General features: G+C 42.9%; 1 protein-coding gene across 10 annotated transcripts in view; it reads left to right on the forward strand.

The window, feature by feature from the left end:
• The window catches only part of WBP1L (WW domain binding protein 1 like), a 110662-nt gene that overhangs the window by 5737 nt on the left and 89701 nt on the right, over positions 1 to 15224 (forward strand). For 7 of the 10 annotated variants that reach the window (XR_003677542.2, XR_008616166.1, XR_003677543.2 and 4 more), the window contains exon 1: positions 2952 to 3113. The exons of 1 other annotated variant lie outside the window; for it this stretch is intronic. Coding sequence is in view for 2 of the 9 variants with exons in the window: in XM_007126893.4 (XP_007126955.1) it covers positions 3024 to 3113 (90 nt within the window). In the remaining 7 variants the exon portion in view is untranslated. Of the gene's footprint in view, positions 1 to 2951; positions 3114 to 7088; positions 9947 to 10039; positions 10092 to 10883; positions 10918 to 15224 lie in introns of those variants that run through there. 2 more of the 10 variants (XM_028481312.2, XM_007126898.4) reach the window with 2 other exon arrangements.

Below are 15224 nucleotides of genomic sequence, written 5' to 3' on the forward strand. Positions count from 1 at the left end.
AAATAATCTACCTTCAAATTTATTAACTCTTTTTTTTTCTTATTTCCATTCTTGTGTTAAACCCATCAGAACTTTTTTTTTCTTTTGTATCAGCTATTGTACTTTCAGTTCCAGAACTTCTAATGATTTTTTGGTTGTTTTAGTTTTCCTTTCTCTGCTGAGATTCCTCAGATGTTTTCTTATTATATCTATCTTGTCCTTCAAGATTCATACATACTTTCAATAGCTGACAAAGTTTTTCTTAGCTATTTATTTATCTAAATCATCTTGGTGTCAGTTTATGCTTACTAATTTTTCCTTATTATAATATTTTCCTGCTTCTGTACATATCTAGTAATTTTTTACTGTCTGCTTGACATTATGTATGTTAACATGAAGGCTATTTGGATTATGTTGCCTTCCATTAAAGGGTATTAAATTTTTATGTCATATGGTATTTGTCTTTCCATATCTGACTTACTTCACTCAGTATACAATCTCTAGGTCCATCCATGTTTCTGCAAATGGCATTATTTTGTTCTTTTTCATGGCTGAGTAATATTCCTCTCTCTCTCTGTGTGTGTGTGTGTGTGTGTGTGTGTGTGTGTGTGTGTGTGTGTGTGTGTGGCACCTAGATTTGTGTTTGATTCAAACTCTGGGAAAGGGTGTGTGTGTGTGTGTGTGTGTATTTATTTATTTATTTATCTATCTCACACCTTCTTTATGCATTCCTCTGTTGATGGACATTTAGGTTGCTTCCATGTCCTGGCTATTGTAAATAGTGCTGCAGTGAACACTGGGGTGCATGTATCTTTTCAAATTATGGTTTTCTTTGGGTATGTGCCCAGTAGTGGGATTGCTGGGCCATATGGTAGTTCTATTTTTAGTTTTCTAAGGAACCTCCCTACTGTTCTCCATAGTGGCTCTACCAATTTACATTCCCACCAGCAGTGTAGGAGGGTTCCCTTTTCTCCACACCCTCTCCAGCATTTATAGTTTCTAGATTTTTTGATGATGGCCATTCTGACCGGTGTGAGGTGATCCCTCATTGTAGTTTTGATTTGCATTTCTCTAATAATCAATGATGTTGAGCATCTTTTCATGTGCTTTTTGGCTATCTGTGATACCTGGCTTTTATATGGAGGACTTACAACTCCTTGAGGCTGGGATTGAGACCCTGTGCTAAGAAAATGTGGCTCCTGCCTAGTACTCAATCTTTTATTCTTCCCTAGGGAGCTTGGTTGTGGAATGGATGAAATTCTAAGAAATTTAAGACTGGCAAAAATACTTGTCACCCTGTGCAGCAGTTGGGAAAGCAGGATCAAGACAGAGACAGAACTGATTTTTTTCACTCTACCTGTTTCCCACTTTGCCACCATTTAAGCCAAGAACAAACTTTCTTTGGGCTCAGCTATGGGCTAGACTGGGCTCGGCTCTAAAATGCTTTGGCAGGTTTTTGAGGGGAAATTGGCAGCTACAGGCAGCTGGCTTTTCTGCTGCGGGTCTTCATCTGTTTGTTTATTTTCCCAATATTGATTGAGCTCACGGGCCATGTACAGGGTGTAGGGATTTGTTTAAAAAATGAATAAGACCTGGTGTGCCATACAAAAAGCTAAAAATTTAGTCTGAGGGGTCAGGCAGGCAGAAATTATAGATTAGATACACTGTGTGGTAAGTGTTATGTGAATTCAGAAGAAGAAACCAGGGGATGAGAACTAGGAATTTTAAACGGGAAACTGTATGTGTAATGTGTAAATGAAGTTAAATGTATCGTATAGCACAGTTCATTGGGGATCTCTTAACTGTTGGGTGTGAGCAGAATGTGTGGGATATGTAGTGGCAGTAGGTGAGATAAAGAAGTATGCAGGTGTGAAAAAAAAATGCAGGGATGAGGACACAGAAAGGACCACCATATTGATAAGTTTGGACAATAAATCCTGTAGGTAGTTGAAGTATTTTGAGAGGGGAAGCCCTGAGACGATAATATTTGGTTTTAGGTGGTAGAACACCCCTGCTGTGACGAGAGAAATTCAAGAGGGAAGAATTAGCAACTGGTAGGACAGCAGGGAGACCGTTTGTATTTAGCCAGAAAATGAGAACATGGATTGAAGCAGTGGGGGTGGATTTCAGAGCTATTTCTGAGGAAGAGTCAGTAGAATTTCATCCCTCGGACTTGGGGTGACAAAGCACTGTGCCTCAGGTAAAGATACTATCTCATAGGAATTCAAATTGACCAAAGATACTGCTTGAGCAGTTTGAGAGCAAGAGAGGGACTCTAGTACTGGGGCTGTGCTTAAAGACAGAAGACATCAAAAGCTTTTTAGGTTGCAGTTGTCTTTTTTGTTTTTCCTTTTTACTTTTTGGCCGTGCCACCCACACAGGACGTGGGATCCTACGTCCCTGACCAGGGATCAAACCGGGCCCCCTGCATTGGCAGCGTGGAGTCTTAACCACTGGACCACCAGGGAAGTCTCTGCAGTTGTCTTTTTTAAGAGTGCCAGGTTACTTTATAAAAGTAACTATTTTCCAACACCCTTTGGAATTACCATACCCCTTTCTTTTTCTTTGCTAAACTGTGGAAATCTAGTACTTCCGCCACATTCAAGATGGTGGCACCAGACTTAGACTTTTCAACTCACGTTTTGGATGGCCCCGCCCCTGATCAGAGTTACTTCCGCCACTCTCTGCGCAGCGGGACGCATTTACGCCGCCTCGTAGCACTCAAGATGGCCCGGCTTCCTCTTACTTTCCATTGGCTGGATTTCTCTGGTTTTCCGTCTTCATGAGGGGGCGGGACTTCGGTTTGATCGACAGCTGTTTTGACCAATGGACGAAGGGCAAGGGCCAATGAAGCGCTGGAACTGGAGAACCATCCAAGTGTCTGGGCGGGCGTTTGGGCTGGGGCGGGGTGGAGCGGAGCCGGAAGCGGGAGGGGAGAGTGAAACAGGAAAAGAAGGGAAGAAGGAAGAAGAGGGAAGAGGAGGAGAGGGAGGAGGAGGAGGGAGGTGGCGGCGCCGTGGCGGAGGAGCAGGAGCAGGAGGGGGATGGAGAGGAGAAGGCTCCTGGGTGGCATGGCGCTCCTGCTCCTCCAGGCGCTGCCCAGCCCCCTGTCAGCCAGGGCTGAACCCCCGCAGGTAAGGGGGAGGGGGTGTCCGGGCCAGGCTGGGGCCTGGGGGGCGTCGAGGCCTGGCTGGAGGGGGCTGAAGGAATGTTGTTGCCAAGAGTTGAGGGGTCCCGAGAGGGGCACCCGTGCCTGGAGTGGACAGGATCCAAGGGGGCGTCGGTGTTTAGCTGAGGGACACCTGTGACGGTTTTGGTATCACGGAGGTGGCAGAGGCATGGTGCCAAGCGAGTGAGGGGCCTTTGAGACGGCAGTTAGGTCAGGTGGGCTGGGATGACTGTGACTGGCTAGTGGCGCAAGCGGGGTCATGGGGGGCGCATTCGTGTCCTCCAGTGGAGCAGGTCTCCAAGGCAGCGATGCCGCGTGTATGTCTGTGCGGGTAGGGGTACGTGGGTTATTGAGCGGGCTTGAGAGGGAGGAGGGGCTGGCTGAGAGGATATCTATTTCAAGCTGGACCTGGGAAAGTTCTAGGGGCCACTTGGCCCCATTTTTACTGGTGTTGGAGGCAGGACTCTTGGAAGGCAAGTGAGATGAAGTAGACTGGGACCTCTCAGCAGCAGGGCACACTTGAGCTGTAACAAGCTCTTACTATCAGGCTGGCTGGCCTGGGGAGCCGGTCACTGATGCTGATCTGGGCCAGCTCCGGGTTTTGAGCAAAGGGTGGTGCTGATGCCAATACGGGCAACAAATGGAGCACCCCAGCTTTTCTTGCTAAGTGGCTTGTGCTGATTTTAGCGCCGGCTGGCATTTCGAAACCCAAATGGGAGCGTTGCTCCTGGCGCCAGGTTGGGTGGGGTGCAGTAGGGGGAATCACCCCTCCTTCCCTTCCTTGCATTTGGCAAGGCTTTACCATTCTATTTTCTTCAGTTTCTGTTCCCTTCTGTGTCTTTTCAGAAGGGCATATACAGACACACAAAGAGCAAGATGGCAGACTCTATACAGCTTAGCACTTGAACTTTGTGTTGTGGTCAAGAGTAGAAGCAGAATGCCAGCAAAAAGCCTAACCTTTTTTCCTAGGAGTTTATGAGCATCATGTTATGCCCATTAGTATCCTCTATTTAAAACATTAATTTTTTTAAGTGAGATGAACTTTATATAACATAAACTGTTTAAAACCTTTTAACCATTTTAAAGTGAACAATTCAGTGATGTTTAGTGCATTTGCAATATTGAGCAACCACCACCTCTATCTAGTTCCAAAACATTTATCACCTGGGGAGAAAACCCCGTACAAGCAGTTCCTCCCTGTTCCCCCTTCCCCCAGCCCTTGGCAACCACCAGTCTGCTTTACATGTCTATGGATTTATCTATTCAGGATATTTCATATAAATGGAATCTTACAATACCTTTTGTATCTGGCTTTTTTTTTTTTAACCTTTTGTATCTGGCATCTCTCTTAGCATAATGTTTTCAAGGTTTATCCATGTTGTAGCATGTACTTCATTCCTTTTTATGGCTGAATAATACTCCGTTGTGTTTCATAATTTGTTTATTCATTTATCTGTGGACGTATCTGCTTTTCCCAAAGAATATATTTATGTATATTGGAAATAACGTGTGAAAGGAATAGAGCTCATTTTCTGTCCCAGTACATTCCTTTTTCTAGGGCTGGGGCTCTTCTGTTTTAGGCTTTGTTGGGGTTCTTTGTTTTCTCAGTTAAAATCATGAAGTGGCAAGAGAAATAAATTTCCTTTATTAGAAAAGTTACAAAGCTAAGAAATATAGATGTTGAGAGAACAAAATATAGAACAAACTTGCTTTTCCTTTGCACGTGCACCTTTCTGTAAGTATCTTTAAAGGCTGTTTCCAATAACCAATAATTAACATTGCTAGGGGCTTGATTTAGGAACGGTGCAAGCTTTGGAGCCTTTTGAGTTGGGTGCCCTGGGCCTGTGGACTACATCTCCCCATTGGAGAGCAGTGGTTGGCATCAGGTGGGAACCAGATCCATTTCTTTAGCAGGAAGAAGGATGGAAAGTGGAGGTTCCTTCCCAGGTCATGGAAGCCTGGGACGTGGAGAGAAGGTTTGGGAGGGGATCTTCAGTGTCATGCCCTAATTGCAGCTTGTGGATCACAAACCGTTCTGTTATCATTTCTCTGGCACTTGCGATACTTACTTGGGGCACAGTGTGGCTTTTGTACTTTGTTCCATTTGAATGGATGCTAGCACTGGCCAGCAGCTATTATGTGGTTACAGTTCCTGCAGAGAAGGGAAAGTTTTTGAAATGAGTAGCTTCTCTCCTTCTGACCCCCTTCCCCCTAACACTCCTAACCCCATCTCATAGCCTGTGTCTTTCTCTCGCCGAGTTCTCAGTATCTATAGTGAGAATTGTGTTTTGAATTTTAACCTTTGGAATGGAAGTTACTCTGTAATTATTAATTCTGAATCCGCCACAGTTTAGTCAATTTAGTTTTTGTTTTGTTTTGGTTTTTGTTGATATTTGGCTTGCAGAAATCAGTGAAGAAAAAAAAATTTAGAGACCATTTTGGCTTAGGATGTACTTCAGGTTCTCACTGTCCGTATTTCAACAAGTGGCTTCTAGCTAGCTCCGAATTGAGGACTCTCTGTACTCATTCTGTATTGAAAATTGTATGGGTACCTCACTGCATTTTTTTCCCTTGAAATGTCTGTATCAAGTACAGTCTTTTTTTAAAAATTAAAGTATAGTTAATTTACAATGTGTTAATTTCTGGTGTACAGCAAAGTGATTCAGTTTTGTATATATGTGTATATGTATGTATATACATATATTCTTTTTCATAATACAATCTTTTTTTTACACATGCATTTAATATCAAATATATGATATTAGGCAGCTTGCTTTCCCTGGTTCCAGCTCTGCACTGGAACAGTCATTTCTTGCCATCCTGGCCCAAATAAGTTCATCAGTTTAACTCCATTCTGTGATTAGGAACTTAGACTTAATTCTCCTATAGGTCATTGCAACTCAGATGTGATTCCTTGAATCCATAAAGAATAAAAAAGCAATAGAGTCTCCAAACAGTAAGGCCTTGGCATTTGTCTCTTCCAGTTAAATTATGATGGAGATATGCGGAGTTTCTCTCTTTCTCTTGTTGGTTAGATTCAACCAGAAAAATCTGACTGTAGTATTTAAAGTAAAGTTTTAGGAGAAATGTCTTTTTCAATAAAGTGATCCAGCCGATGGGCTGGGCGCAAATCTGTAGAGATGCAGTCCTTGCCCTTCCTCTTCCATGCTTAAAACTTTGAGTTGGAAGGGGGCCCTGGTTCATGATATTTTTTCTTCCCCCCCACACACTCCAATAGTATACCCCTTCCGCCCCACCTTTACTCACCTCCATTGCCCCAGTTTTCAGTCCAGAAGCCCTCTGCTCCACTCTTCTTTCCTAAATATGGCATTTCAGTGCGACCACCCTCATTCCTTGTAGAATAGTGGGATATGAGACTTTCAGATTCTTACCCTCTTTCTTTCACTTTCTTAGCCTGTTTTATACACCAAAGTGAGCAATTGTCTGAAGTTAACACCATGAGTTGCTGTAAATCCTTTGAGTAGAATCCAACAAACATTTACCAAAATGTTCATTCTTTGCAGCAGGCTATTATTATTCCTAGGCACTGGGAACCCTCTAACAAGTAGCAGAATCCCTGTCCTCAGGGAGCTAATAATCCTGTGGGAAAGACAGATAATATACACTGATATGTAATCTGGAGGGATCAATGCTGTAATGGAAGTGCAAGCAAAGGACGGTGCTGCTAGGGCTGGGGGAAGGTGGGGATTTAGGGAATGTTTCATAGAGGGAGAGGCATTTGGACAGGGCTTTCAAGGTTGATAAGGATAAGTAAGATGTCTGTGGACCAGGAAGGGGGAAAGTTTATTCCAGCATGAAAGAGTGAAAATGGAGCTTTTGGAAGTGGCACATAGTCTGTGGTGGAAGCTTTGCCTGTGGGTGTGCAGAGGACTGTGAGAATAGCTTGAGACTTGAAAGGTGAGCTGCAATTAGACGACAAGGGGGGCTTTTATCCATTTGTCGAAATTCTACTGCTGACAGTAGAACTTTCTGTGATGTTGGAAATCATCTATATCTGTGCTGTCCATTTTGTAGCCACGTAGCCACATGTGGCTATTGAGTCCTTGAAATGTGGCTAGGATAACTAAGGAACTGAATTTTAAAATAATTAATTAATTAATTAATTTTTGGCTGCATCAGGTCTTATTGCAACATGCAGGGTCTTTTGTTGCAGTGCTGGGCTCTTCCTTGCTGCACATGGGCTTCTCTCTAGTTGTGGTGCGTGGGCTCAGTAGTAGCCCCTCGGCATGTGGGATCTTAGTTCCCCGACCAGGGATTGAACCCACGTCCCCTGCATTGGAAGGCGGATTCTTAACCACTGGACCACGAGGAAAGTCCCGGAACTGAATTTTTAATGGCATTTAATTTTTTGTATCAACTTTATTGAGTTATAATTCACATGCCAAAGGATTCATCCTCTTAAAGTGTACAGAAAATGTTTTTTAGTGAGTCAGAGGATTGTGTGACCATCACCACTATCTAGTTTTAGAACATTTTCATCACCCCACAAAGAAATCCCATAGCCATTAGCAGCCCTTCCCCATTACACCCCCTCCTCCCCCAGCCCCTACAATTGCTAATCTGCTTTCTGTCTCTTTGGATTTGCCTATTGTGGACATTCTGTATAAATGGAATCATACACCATGTGGTCCTTTGTAACTGGCTTCTTTCACTTAGCATAATGTTTTCAAGATTCTTCCATGTTGATGTATTTGTGTATCATCGCATGTATCAGTATTTCATTCCTTTTTATGGCCAATTAATATTCAGTTGCATGAATGTACCACATTTTATTTATCCATTCATCAGTTGATGGACATTTGAGCTGTGTTCCCTTTTGGGCTATTGTGAATAATGCTGCTATGGACATGTGTGTACAAGTTTTTGTGTAGACATGTATGTTTTCATTTCTCTTGGATATATACCTAATGGTGGAATTGCTGGGTCATATGATAACTCTATGTGTAACCTTTTGAGGAACTGCCAGACTGTTTTCCAAAGTGGTATGATATTCAGTTTTTAATTTAAAGTAAATAGCTACATGTGACTACTGACTACCTGTTAGACAGTGCAGATCTAACAGTTTTCCAGTGTGGAGGTGGAATATAGTCTAATGTAGTGGTGAGGTCATGGGCTCTGGGGGCAGATTACCTGAGTTCCAAACTTGATTCTTCCACTTACTATCCTTGAGCAAGTTACTTTAACCTCTTTGTGCCTCAGTTTCCTCATCTATAAAATGAGAATAATAATAGCATGTACTTTAGGGACTTCCCTGGTAGCGCAGTGGTTAAGAATCCACCTGCTGGGCTTCCTGGTGGCACAGTGGTTGAGAATCCACCTGCCAATGCAGGGGACACGGGTTCGCGCCCTGGTCTGGGAAGATCCCACGTGCCGCGGAGCAACTGAGCCTGTGCTCTAGAGCTGGTGAGCCGCAACTACAGAGCCCACATGCCACAAATACTGAAGCCCGCACACCTAGAACCCGTACTCCGCAGCAAGAAAAGCCACCGCCTAGAGAAGCCCGATGCACCGCAGCAAAGAGTAGCCCCCACTCGCCGCAACTAGAGGAAGCCTGAACGCAGCAATGAAGACCCAACGCAGCCTAAATAAATAAATAAATAAATAAAGTAGCACGTACTTTATAGGTTTGTTGGGACCTGAAAGGATATATATGTACAGTTTTTGGAATATGCTTAATGGTTATTAAATATAATACTTATCACTGCTATTCTTATTGATGGTCCTCAAGAGTGCATTATGGTTGGTAAGTTAGTGTCAACTCTCAAACTAGGTTCAGAAACTGAGATGTGGGGAGTTTGGAAGTGACTTCCTTGATTCTGTTCTATATCTGAGTTTAGGTTTGTCCCTGTGATCTTTTACCTATGTAGGTAACTCTTCATAATGAACCTATGTAGAATAGTGGTTCTCAGTTGGAGACAATTTTGCCCCTGCCTGAGGAGGACATTTGTCAGTGTCTGGAAACATTTTTGATTGTCGTAACTCAGGAGCACTACTGATATCTGTTGTATGAAGGCCAGGGGTGCTGCTAAATGTCCTCAGGGTAGTCCCCCACAACAAAGAATTGTCCTCCCCAAAATGTCAGTGCCAAGGTGGAGAAACCCTTGTGTGGTACCTGCTCTCCCCTTACCAGCTCCTGCCCAGTATCATGGGATTTGAGGTCAGCCTTCCTATGAAAAGATGTGTGTGAAATAACCTCTGACGACAAATTTCCAGTGGGACAGTTTAAAGCTTTAGTGTCCTGAATCCTGATGTCTCTCAGATTTGTTGACATGTGTTACCAGTCAGCTCATCATCGTCAGCCAACATCAACTATTTTGGCAAAAGCACATTTTTTTAGTCTGTGGTTCAGTAAGCAGGTGAGCCTCCCTAAGTCACCCCATCTTAAACCTCCTTTCCTCTCACTTTGGTCTGCCTTTGTGGTTTCACTCTAAGAATGTTTGTTTTCGTCCCAGTGAAAGCCTGATGGCCAGTCACTTTCTTTTCTGTGTCTTCCATGGTCCCACCACCAATCGGAACTGAGTCACGTTCTTAGAACTTTTTCCTTTCCTCATTCCAGATCTTGGCTCTCCTCTCATTTTCGGCCTCACGAATGTTAGTTTGTTCTCACACACGCTCAGCTTGCAGAAACCGTTAGATGTTCTCAGGTCGCCACAAGGGAAGCTGACGGTCCTGGACCTTACCAGAGCTGTGTCTGGAGGAGAGCCCTCTCTTCCAGGTCCAGGATGCCCCTCATCTGTGGGTGCTGGGCACAAGCTGGCTACTCTGTGGGTGCTGTGGGTAACTTAGATGACTTTGGATTCAGAATTCCAACAGCCTTTTGAATGCCTGGCCATCCGTACACCTGAGGGCCTCTTTCTTTCTTGCCTTAAGTTGCTGGACTGACGTTTGAGGGACCATCAGGACCAGGTGGAGCAATGACCAGGTGGGTTCATTCCTTGCCCTACCACCCCAACTGTGGGCCCTGCTGGGGCCACCGATCCCACTGTAACCGCACAGACAGAGCAGCCACTGGCTGACAGGGAATGGCGACAGTGGGTCCTGGTGACCTGTCCACTCAGCCGCATACAACAGGCTGAGTTCTGCCAGTGGGCACCTCCCTTTTGGCCCATCCTTTGAAGTTCCACTAGGTGGAGCAAAGTCTGGCCAAAAACCCACATGCAAATGTGGAAACCACAAACAAAGAAATACAAATAAATCCAGAACATTGCAACATGGGAGGTAAGGAAAAGGGAAACAAATCTCATCCTATTGAATTCTGCAGCTTGTTGATACAATTCCGGGCTTTCCCAGTGTGGGAATTAAAGTAGGTCATCCTCTCAGACTTGTAAGTCTTGCCTGGATGGGGTTTTTGGGGTTTGGGGGATACTTTCGCTTACTCAGCTACATTCCCATAGCTGGATTTATTTACTTTTGGTTTTCATCTTTCCATACTTCCTTCTGTGGGAAAGCAGATGAGCTGTATATCTTCTGTTCCTGGTGCCGTCATCACCCTCATAGAGCCACGGCTCAGTTTTGATTCACGATCTTAGGTGTTTTAAAGAATTTAAACTTGTTTTGGAAGAGATGAGAGTGAATGTAAGACGTTACAAGAATATTTGTGGTTTGGAACGGTGGATCCTTGAGTGAAGTTATCAAAACATTTCTGTTTTGATTTTGAAATATGGAGGAAGACAGATCTTACATTGTAACACTGTTTTGTTACACATTCTTGCAGATCAGAGACACGCGTGGTGCATGGAGAAAATGCGGTGCATGGAGAAAATAATCATATTTTTCAAAATTGTACATACTGCTTTTTGTTCGCCGTTTAAAAATTAATCTTCCTCATCTAAAATTCCACCTGGCAGTTCCACTCCAATCGTGTCAAAACCCAACCAAACACAGACACAATGAAAAACACCATAGCTTAGTTTATTGATCAGATTTACACTTTTGTGGTTTATTTGGGAGAGAAAGTTAATATTTGGCTTTCTACACTGGGATGTTGGAGCACGGTAGCTCTTTGGGACTTGAATATAGAGTCGAACAGTGTGGGAAGTTCATCCTGTGTACTTCTTTCTTTTTTTTCTTGAGTCCCTTGTCTTTAAATATGCAAATCCCCTTGCTGCTGTTGCTGTGGGTGGGAGCTGGGAGCGGAAAACCTGCACCGGCCTGATTTCGCATAAGGACCAACCTGGCTGTCTCTCCAATCCCTTTCTTAGACCCGATTGCTGCTTTTCTTTGGGCTTTGAGGTACCTTTTACCTTTTCATATCAGTTTTTAATTACACAAAAATAACACACGCTCATAGCAATGGTAAATAATAGAGAAATACAAAAATACTTAGAGGAAAAAGTGAAAGTTTGTGGTTTGTTGTGTATTTTTGGTTTTTCTGCTTACGCTGCAAATTTATAGATATAGTAATATAACTCCTATGTATAAACTTACATCCACACACATAAAATACACAAAGTTGTTGGTATGGGTAGGGTTCTTTGTTTTCTTGTATTTGTTTTTAAAGCAAAAATGGCATAATTTATATGTAGTACTTTAACAACATGCACTTTTTTTAAAACCTTAATATATTGTAGACTTCTTTTCATATCGCATAGATGCCTCTGATTTTTTTTAATGCCTGTAATTGCTTTAGACCATGATTTATTTGACTATCCCTCCATAAATGAACATACATTGTGTCCAAGGTATTGCCATTTCTAGCTGTGCTGCAGTGAACATTGTTGCACTTATTTCTTTCTGCAGTTTGCTAGATTCCGAGAAGTGGAACTGGGGACTGTGGGATTATAGGGTATGTACATTTGGAATTTGGGGCCAATAGTGCCAAGTTGCTCCCCAAAACGGCTTTATCAGTTCACATTCCCATCAGTAGGGCATGCGAGGGCTCACTTCCCCACACACATGTCAACATCATTTCTTCACCTGCACCCTCTGCTTATCCTTGAAGATGTGCCTTCTGACGCTTAACACGGGCACCTGGGGAACATTTCAGTTTACTTTCTCAAAAGCCTATAGGTCTCTAATTGGCTTAGCTTCCAGTCTCCCTGTCTGCAAACTGGTTGCTCCCTTTGCTGTGGAGTAGGATTCACACAAGGGCAGTGAGCCTCTAGCCAGAGGAGGGTAGAAATGTCTGCCCATGTGCTGAAGGAAGTGGTTTGTGGTCCCCTGGAAGATGTCAAGCAGGTGGCCTGGAGCTGTTGGCCAATTGCTGTGTGGTACACAAGTCTAATTTCATGCCCGAACTACCACCCCTCCGTGGTGGTCATCCCAGAAGAGATGCCTGGAAGTGGCATTGCTGAGAGTGCAGACTCTGGAGCCAGACTTCCTCCATATAACCTTGGACTAGTTAGTTAACTCAGTATCCTCATCTGTAAAATGGGTTAATAGCACCTAGCCTGTAGGGTTATTGTGAGGGTTAACTGAGTTAATACTTGTAAAGCACTTAGAGCAGTGCTTGCCACATAGTAATTACTTGGCAAATGTTAGCCTTTGTTGTTGTTGTTGTTATTAATTATTTTAGCTCTGGGGAACTTTAAGACTTCCTTATTCCCTTACTGACCCAAGGTTTGTTTTCAGTGGAGGAATTTAAGAATATATTTTGGTTCACTCCTTGTCCAAAATGCACGTGAATCACTTTCCATATCATCAGCCTTGGTGATCAGATGAGAGGTGTTTTTTCAACAACTATTTTCTAATAATAAGGTATGAAGTCATTTATTCTTAGGGCAGGTAAGTTAGGATATATGCTATTATTCTGATAACACGCACCACTGCAGTCTCTTGAGTGAGGAAAAGAGTGGGGGGTTGTGGTTCGTCGTTCATTCTGACCACAGTGCTGCCACACGCAGATCTGTCTGCTCTCAGCACACAGTGGACTGTACCGAGCTGAGGGACTCCCTGGGGCTTCTTGACACCTGTCCCCAACCTCCATTTGGTACTTCCTGTTCTGAGGTGAGGATGGTTTCTGAGGCTTTTTTTTTTCTTTTTTGTAATACAGCTTTATTGAGATATAATTCACATACCATAAAATTCACTCTTTTAGAGTATACAATTTAGTGGGTTCTAGTATATTCACAAGTTTGGACCACCTCACCACTAGCTAATTTCAGAACGTTTTCATCACCCCCAAAAGAAATGCTGTATCAGCAGTCATTCCCCCTCTCCCTGCCCCATCCCCCAAGTCCCTGGCAACCAATAATCTGCTTTCTGTCTCTATTTGCCCATTATGGACATTTCATGTAAATGGAATCATATACCATGTGCTATTTTGTGAGTGCCTTCTTTCACTTAGCATAGTGTTTTCAAGGTTCATCCATGTTGTAACATGTATCACTATGTCATTCCTTTTTATGGCCGATTAATATTCCTTTGTATGGTCGTAACACGTTTAGTCCTCAACTGATGGATATTTGAGCTTTTTCCACTTGGGGGCTATTATGAATAATGCTGCTTTGAACGTGAATATACAGTTTTTGAGTGGACATATGTTTTCATTCTCATGGGTATACACTTAGAATTGCTGGGTCATATCGTCACTCTATGTTTAACTTGAGGAACTGCCAGACTGTTTTCCATAGTGGCTGCACCACTATATATCCCTGCTAGCAATGTATGAGTGTTTCAGTTTCTCCACATCCTCGTCAATACTGTCTTTTTAAAAATCATAACCATCCTAGTGGGTGTGAAGTAGTATCCCACTGTGGTTTTGATTTGTATTTCCCTAATAACTAGGAATGTTGAACATCTTTTTGTGTTCTTTTTTTGTTTGTTTGTTTGTTTTGGTTTGTTTGGTTTTTTTTGGCCACATCATGCGGCATGTAGGATCTTAGTTCCCCGACCAGGGATTGAACCCCTGCCCCCTGCATTGGAAGCTCGGAGTCTTAACCACTGGACTGCCAGGGAAGTCCCCTTTTTGTGTTCTTATTGGCCATTTGTATATATTCTTTGGAGAAATGCCTATTCAATCCTCTGTTTGTTTTAAAAGCCCTTATCTGACTGACAGGACAGCGGTCTTCCCACAGAATCCCAGTGAGTGACTGTCCAAGGGGAGGTTTTCCTTTAAACTAGACTTTGTCAGGGCTCTGGCACTGTAGACCTAGCCATGCTAACATCTCTTCTCATGACCCTGGACCAATTACTTTACCTCTCTGAGCCTTCATTACTTCTGTCAGCATCTCCCAGAGACGGCTCCGAGGCAGCCATTTTTGCTGTAAGAGGAAGCCGCCCTCATGGTCACAGAAGTCTACCATTTCTCGTGGAGATTCATGATGCATGTGCTTTACAGTTAAGCCTCTGAAGAGTCTCACAGTTAAGAAGCGTATATGAATCCCTTATCAGATAAATGATTTGCAAATATTTCCTCCCAATCTTTTTTTTTCACTTTCTTGATGGTGTCCTTCGAAGTACAACTGTTTTTAATTTTGATGAATTCCAGTTTATCGTTTTTCTTTTGTTGCTTGAGCTTTTGGTGTTCCGTATTTGTTTTAAGGGCTCTGTAAAACAATATTATTTAGGGTCAAAAATGGACATTATTCAGAATAGAATCCTTTAATTTTTTTTATTATGGAACATTTTAAACATTTACAAAAAAAAAAAGAGAATGGTATAGTGAACCAGCATGTACCCATCTCCCAACCTCAGCAATTTAGTGTCTTGGCCAGTCTTGTTTTATCTATACTGTATCCACTTTCACTTCCATTTATCCCCAGTGAAATTATTTTGAAGCAAATTTCAGACCTCATATCATCTCAACCATAAATAGTTCTGTTTGAATCTCTAAAAGATAAAAGGACTATGTTCCCGAACATAACCACCCTCCCATATCACACCCTAAAAAATTGACAATAATTCCTTAATGTTACAGGAGAGGATCTTGTGTGTGAGAATTTAATTTGGATCTAGGGGTAAAAATACTATTAGAAAATTCAGCTAATTATGATAGTTCTTCAGTTTTCGTGAGTAATTAACCCTGTGTCACACAACTTTAAAAAAGTTACTCTCGGGCTTCCCTGGTGGCGCAGTGGTTGAGAGTCCGCCTGCCGATGCAGGGGACACGGGTTCG

This window comes from Physeter macrocephalus, chromosome 20 (assembly GCF_002837175.3).
Source record: "Physeter macrocephalus isolate SW-GA chromosome 20, ASM283717v5, whole genome shotgun sequence".
Classification (NCBI taxonomy): domain Eukaryota; kingdom Metazoa; phylum Chordata; class Mammalia; order Artiodactyla; family Physeteridae; genus Physeter; species Physeter macrocephalus.